The 7,585-nt window shown below is 36.0% G+C and overlaps 1 protein-coding gene and 1 long non-coding RNA gene across 3 annotated transcripts in view; both read left to right on the top strand.

The window, feature by feature from the left end:
• The window catches only part of LOC121813008, a 5,510-nt gene extending 4,899 nt beyond the window's left edge, over window positions 1-611 (top strand). Inside the window, exon 4 of the long non-coding RNA XR_006053460.1 lies at window positions 361-611. This is a non-coding gene — a long non-coding RNA (uncharacterized LOC121813008). The remainder of the gene's footprint in view (window positions 1-360) is intronic.
• Window positions 612-623: 12 nt separating this feature from the next.
• LOC121811847 (nectin-4-like) lies at window positions 624-6,655 on the top strand. Of its 2 annotated transcripts, XM_042216406.1 has the most exons (5): window positions 624-1,658; window positions 1,960-2,114; window positions 2,529-2,628; window positions 3,211-3,304; window positions 4,118-6,655. In XM_042216406.1, exons 1-5 carry the CDS (start codon window positions 1,591-1,593, stop codon window positions 4,127-4,129), a joined length of 429 nt encoding a protein of 142 aa, XP_042072340.1. In that variant the 5' UTR covers window positions 624-1,590; the 3' UTR covers window positions 4,130-6,655. The 2 variants fall into 2 exon arrangements, 1 of the variants encoding a protein (XP_042072340.1); XR_006053459.1 differs by having other exon boundaries at window positions 624-1,654; window positions 3,211-6,655.
• Window positions 6,656-7,585: the final 930 nt, after the last annotated feature.

Genomic DNA, 7,585 nt, shown 5'->3' with positions numbered 1-7,585 from the left:
TAACCAACTTCCAAAATAAAACAAAATAAAAACAAAAAAAAAAAAAACAACAGGAAAAACCCAGACATTATGATACAGACTTATAATTTGCACCGATGTTTTTTCGAAATTCTATAAAGTGAGCGCGAGACATGCGTAGGAAAAAGCTGTTATTGCCACTTGCAGGCATAAAGTTTGTGCAAACGTTTTCAGTATCAGCCATATGCAAAGTTGTCATTTGTGTATAAACTAAGACATCAAAAGATTATATTTTGATTACATGTGTGGAAGCCCAAAAAATTCCTGTACACTGTATTTTTTTTTCTTTTTTTCCTTTCTACTTTTATTTGGTCTGATCTTTAACAGTATATCACTTTACAGCTCTCCGGATGATCAGTGCAAGTGTGACGGTGGTTCAAGGAGGTACCGCTATTTTACCGTGCCATGTCACTGGTACCAATGATGACCTGACACAGATTACCTGGCAGAGGAGGACGAGAGAAAAACCTCACAATGACAATTTCCTCACTATCCTACCCCGAGAGGGAGTGCAGTTTGTCAATGGAGGTGATGATCGATTTAAATATATCGGGAATTTTAACAACAAAAATGGAACTCTCCAGTTATCCAATGTTGCCTCTACTGTGAGTGCCACAAACCACAAAAATCTTTAACAATTAAGTTTTATAACTTGAAATGCAAATATGAATTGTTAGATTTAACAGAAAATTATTGACAAATTTAGCAAATGACAAAGTTCTATAACAGCTTTTGACATGCAAACAATGCCTCAATTTTTTTTCATTACACTACATACTAATGATTCACTAAAATACACTCTGTTAAATGTCCCAAATTTATCAAATTCCAAAACTTATTGATATCACTCTCTCTTTCACCACTGTCACTTCAACAATGTCCCCATATTTACACACACACGCACACACAGCAGATAAGTATTGAACACATCACCAATTTTTCTAAGTTAACATATTTCTAAAGGTGGCACTGAAATGAAATTCTCATCAAATGTCATTAACAACCCATCTAATTCACACGTGCAAGGAACCATAACATGCCATACCATCAAAACCATTGAGGTCAATAATGCACCAAGTCACAGCAAAAGCTGTTTCAGATTTGTTTGTCAAGTATAAAGGTTATTTGTGACCGACATGCTTGACGTTAAGATAAATGTAATTTATCTTTCCAGTCGTAAGTCATTGAATATAAATGGGAAATGGCAGAGGAGGAGGTTTGCTGGTCACACCATCAGCAAAAATAATGGAAGTTGCAATGAAAGTGAAAAGCAGGCTTATTCAGAAGTGCATTATTGTTATTGATATGGTACAACTGTGGGGTCCTGTTTCTGGTTGATTTTCCATGTAATGTAATATTCTTTTTTTCATCATCAAGGTGATTATAAATTAGCCAGTCACAACCTTGTTACTGTTTTTGTCTTGAAAAGATTGACTGTTTTGTCTGATGCAATGAGACCCAAACATTTGTGAAACATTACTTCGATATTATTACTATGTCCTCAATTCAGGATTAACACAGTTTTCTGTCTTTTTTTTTTTTGCAGTCTCTCCCACAGAAGTGAATATTAGAATGATTACACAAGACTCATTTGAGTGTGTGACAGAATCCAACCCAAGTGCCAATTTTATCTGGAGTAGGTAAAGTAATTAAGAGAAGAAAAACTATATATATATATATATATATAGATAGATAGATATATAGAGATATAGAGATATAGAGAGATAGATAGAGATAGAGATATAGATATAGATATATATAGAGAGATAGAGAGAGAGATAGATAGAGAGAGATATAGAGATATAGATATAGAGATATATGATATATAGATAGATAGATATATATAGAGATATAGATATATCGATATAGATATATCTATATAGATATATAATTCTGCTGCCTCTGTACAGTTCATGTTGAGCCTTGTTCATGTTTTCCCAGATCTGGCCAGACTCTGCTGCAGTCTTCTATCAAAGTCGACGGTGCACAGCTACAACTGCTGAGTCTGACCTCTGATCTAAATGGCCTCTATCAGTGTGAAGCATCTAATGCATATGGAACTAAACATGGTCAGCTCTATGTGCATGTGGCATCAGGTGAGGTCAGCTTGGATTTAGCTGTGCAGTTTGTCCAAATCTTTCTGAATTTTAATTTGAGCCTTTGCTGGTGTTTCTTCATTCTAATGTTTTTCTGAAAACCAGCCAGCTTAAAGAGGTGGTTGGTTTAAGACATTGCCAGCATTAAACGTAGTGTTAATGAATGGATGAGTGAAGCTCCACACATAGCAAAATGATATTAAAGTCAGCTCCATCACTGGAAGAACATGTCCTAGCAAATAGTTCTTTTCATGGTCATTTGTCTCAGAACCTTTCAGAGCATAAAAGTTTTAGAATGTTTGGTACAAGTGCTGCATGGTGTTTGAACAATGTCTGAAAAGACTAAAACACCATGAAGGAGAGAAAGGATTACCTCATTCACACAATATTCTTTTTTTCCATGTGTGTCTGTAGGTGCATGCTCTGCTGTTTGGGCCCTAGTTGGTGCTTTGTTTTTCCTGAATGTTGTTGTTGCTGCAGTATGGTACCTTAATAAATCCAGGCAACTTCAAAGGTACTTCAAACACACACACACACACTCACACACACACACAGACACAATTTGACAGGTCACTGAAAAACTGTGTAAACTGCTTGGTTATTTCTTTAAAAATTCCAAATTGCATTTGCCGCAAAGTTCAACACTAACGATTCAACAGGGCACTGGTTTCTCTGTTACATTTCACTATAATCCTCAAATTAAAATGTATTTGCAGACAAAGTGTTCATTCACTGGGACACATTGACAGACTGTACAGGTTTGCTTTTATTGATATTGAGTTATGATTTAGGTTTTCTTGGCTTTCGTACATTCATCTTAGTTTGTGGCAAGTTTTCAGGTGGTTCAGTTAGTTGTGTTGCTGTATGGTGCCAACACAACTCTACAGCAACATGTGTTTATAATTTGATCTTAGTTAATGTCATTTGTCCCAAATAGAAAGTAGTTCCAGCCAGTGGATGATGATCCACTTCTCGGGATAAGCTCCTCGTGTTCTGCTTTGTCTGACATTTCATCTTTGTTTCATTTTTTAATGCCGCAAAATTTCCAGGCTTAACTGTAAGCCATGCATACTGTCTTATTTTTCTCTGGCGTTAGGTGTTTTCCATCACATGGTGATGGGCCTAGAGACCCACCATCTCCCAGGAGTGCAGGAGATGATCAAAGACGAGAGCAAGAACAACTGCAGGAAGTGAGCGAGGTCACCAACGGTTAATTTGTAGAGACGTTAAAGTCAAAATTAATTATGTTAAATATAAATTAATTAATATGTCTCTCAATATTTTGGTGCTAATGACTTAACTTACAGTTTTTCTCAATTGCTTCTGTGCAATTCTCACAGCAGAAAAGTCATTCAAACCACTCTTCATGCAATTCTCAAAACAGAGCATTTTTCATAACAGAGTCTCTTGTGCAAAAGGAACTACTACAATCAAAACCTTTCTTACATTGTTCAAAAAACGAATAGTCAGTCAGTCACTTTATCTCTGTGATGAATGAATAGAAACCTTTCACCACCCTTTAAAGACGTAGTCATCAAATTGTTTAGTTTTATTTTCCCTCAAAACCTTAAATGACTTTAGAAGTATTGCAAAAATGTAGGCCTAATGTAGTGTACACATATTTCAGAAACAAAAGTGAAATCCGAAGGATTTTAATATTTATTTTACAAAACTGATGAAATTGAGAAAAGCAAAATAATAATCTTTAAACTATATGCAAAAGAAAACAGACAAAAATAGAATAGTGAGACTGACTTTTCTGCTCTGAGAACTGGGCCAAAGCAATCGAAAAAAAATGTAATGCAAAACTCTCTGATATGGTGGAGATATGTTTATTTTTTTTTATCATTTTATTAAATCTGCCCTTCTTTTTTAAATAGTGTGTTGAATATTACAGAAGTATTACTATTCTTTGTAAAATCGGCAGATACACAGAGTCTTTGCGTGTTTGTTTTAAATTCAATGCAGGTTTTTAAACAATTGTTCTGAATTCTCTGCCTCAGCAATCCCTCTGACAGTTGTGGAAGCCAAAGATGGAAAATATCTCAACTGAAGTTTCTACCAACATATTATTCTAGAGTTAGCTTAGTCTTTTTAAAAAGGCCATGTTGTGAAACAACTTCACATGTAACTGGAACAACCGTTAGGATGTGGTTTTAACTGTCTGTTCTTCTATTGTCATGAAAAGCTTTAACTATATTTGCCATCTGTTCTTGTGTTTCCACCAACTTGTCAAAAGCTTTCATCATCAGTGAAAGCTGTTGACAGCTATAGTAATGTGGTTACTGTAAATTCATGAATGAAAAATCCACCTGCCTTCAGTAACACCCTTCCCTAAGGGTAACAATAGAAGTATTTAAGGTTATAATGTACAATACTGGCCAATTGTGCACACATCAACCATTCATATGGAATTACATGTTTTCCTTTTTTGTTTGTGCCTATAAAAGCACTATGACAGTATCCAGTCAGTGTGCTAGCACAGCTGCAGCAGGTGTGTCTGCATTGAAGCTCTGGCTGATGTTCTTTACTCCTCCTGATAACACGAGTCATTAAGCTGCAGTTTATAAAACCCACAGTGTTTGTATCAGAAACACTAAATGAATTACCAGTACAATACAAAAACTCACACAGAGAATAGCTTCACTGCACACTGTGAATGGTGCTAAATTTCTCTTGTGCATGATGATGGTGCACACACTTACTCCCCTCCAGTAAAACTACTACATAAAACTATAATAAAACAGGCCTGCACTTGTCTGTACTTGCCATGAATGTACAAGTTTTGCTCTAATAAAACAAAACTTACACATGCAAGTAAAAAAAAATCTTAATCTTTATTCATGTATTTACTTAAATGAATGTGCTGATCAACAGTTAATAAGAAACCTGAACAGAAAGCCCGAGTATATGAACAGATTTCTTATAAACTTATGGGAGTATGATTAAATACTCATTTTTAGGTAATGATAAAATACTAAAAATGGTAAATTTAAAATTTAATATTATATGAATACAAGACTACATAGTGCATTAAGTAACAAATGCTAAGTTACACAAATGCAAATGCACTCTCTTAATTTCTTATCTTTTGTTGTTCTGGTTCAGACCTTTAACTTCATCCGTTCAGCCGAGCTGACTTATTTAAATAGACGGGTCTAATAAGTGTGCTGACTGATAAAGAGCTGTTTTTACTTCACTGTTATGAAAAGTGTGTCATCATAAAGACGGAAACTGACTGTAACTGATAATTCTGTTCGACATTGGCTTACGTATTTCTGCAAAGCTTATGATGCCTGTATTTTCCCAGGAGCTATCACTTGGATCTCTGTTTCCAGAGAGCCAGACTCGCTCTACAGTGTTTGCTGTAAGCTGCTTCGCTTTCCAAAATGGTTAAAGGCATGTTTAACTTCTGTTGACACACAAACTTTTCAAGTAATGTCAGTGAAACTCTTTGATCATCTGTTTTGTGCCGACTTTTATTATGAGTATACAAGCTAACGACAGGAGGCAAAGTCAGCAAAAAACAGAATATGTGACATGCGCAGTTTCTAAGGTCAAATTTAAGTTCTGTATTACATGCACTACAGAAAAGCAGTGAAATACTGTGAAAAACAATGTCAACCTTCAAAATGCACTCTCAGCTGCTAATCTGACTTTTCCTTGACCAGTTTAAGAAAAGAAATGGCTTGATAGTAGGTCGATAGACCATTTTTCACAAAACTGTATTCGGTATATGAAGCTAAAATTTCACAGCATGTGTGTTTAAACTTTGGCCCATAATTTTTACCCCCAGACGTAAAAAGGCTGATGGAGTATTTTGACCAGTTAGTTAACCAATCAACTATTTGCTGCCAAGTTTGTGTGTCAAATGAAGATATGTTTGTATTTTAATTGTGTAGGTTACATTTAGCTAAATTCATCTTAATCCTTTATAGCAATAGTTACACTAGTACGCGTTTTTTAACTCTAAACTTTAAATCTCTAAACTTGTTTATTGAAAGAGTCAGCATTAATGAATAAACTGTGCCTTGTCTTTTCTCTCATTTACACATGTACACAGGGGATATTTGTGAGAGCCATTTGACAACATGTCCTTACACTACACATTAAAACAGTCTTCTCAAACTGTGGAGCTGGTGGTGCGACTACTGTAGGGAATAATTAGCTGACATTTCAGAGAAAGCTGGAGAATTACTTTGTTAAAGCATTACACAGTCAGGGTTCCCTGCTTTTGGAAAGCTATACATCATATCAAATCATATATCATACACCTGTGTCTCAGATGGTTGTACTTTTCAATTTATTTAGGTTTTTGTGTGGCAGCTTTTTTTAAGCATTCAATCACTAAAGTGTGTTGTTTGATCTGTATTCTAAATTGACCAATTATAAATCATTTGGTGTGCTTGCTTTATAGCTTGTGTCTTTTTATTGTTTGCTTAAAATGAAACTTTGTTTTGTAATTGCTTTTATAACATGTTACACTGCTGAAATACTTTTTGTTATCATTTTTCTTCAAAAGTAAATAATCATGCATAAAATCAGTACGTTCCTCTCCCTCAGTATATATATTCAGGTGTGTAAACCCCATCTGTGATCCTTGATATTGAATTCCAGTTGGACGTTTTGGTCTTGTGGAGAGAAGAAATCCAATGTGGAATTTTCTGGCATCTGTAAAACATGGTGGAGGTTCTGTCATGGTATGGAGCTGCATATCAGTCAGTCGTGTTGGCGATCATGTCAAAATTAATGGAGTTATGAACAAAGAAAAGCACCATCAGTTTTAGATCCACCATGAAATTACATCTGAAAATAACCTGACATACAATGGATTCCCAAATGGACTCCCAGTGCATTAAAAGCACACCTGGATAGAAAACTACACAATGGAATATTATCAGTGTATTCACCTGTCTGAGGGAGAATGCGCTCTATTATCTCAGTAGAGTGGGATGAAGTGGGAGAGAAGGATTCACCATGATGGAGTTTGGTTGCTTTCTCACAATACCACCAAAATATCATCCAGGTGACAGCGAGCACACTGCATCAGCTAGTAGCTCATGCCATCTCCCGAACTGACCAGTGGTCACAAAGGTGTACAAGCAGGGGTTTCAGACAGGAAGATGGGATTGGTGGGGTTATAAGAATCAGAATACTTTATGAATCGATAAGGAAATTATAGGTAATTATGAGCAGTTGACGACCCTCCTTTCATTTAGTATTCAGGTCAGTGGTGATCCAGGGCTTGTTGTTGGAATTATGGTTCATATATTTACCTAGGCAGTGATCTCAGTGATGCAGTCTATGATGCTGTTTATGCCATCCTCACGTGGATCCTAGAATACGCCCCAGCCTGCAGTGTCGACGCAGTCCTTCAGGCACTCACTGACTTCCTGACTCTCTCTCCTCACAGACTGTAGCCAGAGGGAGTCTTTGAATGACAGTATCCAGTCAGTGTGCTAGCACAGCTG

The sequence above is a fragment of the Haplochromis burtoni genome, unplaced genomic scaffold (genome assembly GCF_018398535.1).
Source record: "Haplochromis burtoni strain Fernald_Lab_line unplaced genomic scaffold, NCSU_Asbu1 Contig_1038, whole genome shotgun sequence".
Lineage (NCBI taxonomy): Eukaryota > Metazoa > Chordata > Actinopteri > Cichliformes > Cichlidae > Haplochromis > Haplochromis burtoni.
The sequence above is the reverse complement of the archived record's forward strand: the minus strand, read 5'-3'. Positions and strand labels throughout refer to the sequence as shown.

Excerpts from the sequence above, each read along its gene's own strand:
- LOC121811847 (XM_042216406.1), top strand. The coding sequence starts at position 1,591 with ATGATTACACAAGACTCATTTGAGTGTGTGACAGAATCCAACCCAAGT. Across the intron at positions 1,659-1,959 it reads GCCAATTTTATCTGGAGTAG|ATCTGGCCAGACTCTGCTGC; the intron begins GTAAAGTAATTA and ends ATGTTTTCCCAG. Across the intron at positions 2,115-2,528 it reads CTATGTGCATGTGGCATCAG|GTGCATGCTCTGCTGTTTGG; the intron begins GTGAGGTCAGCT and ends GTGTGTCTGTAG.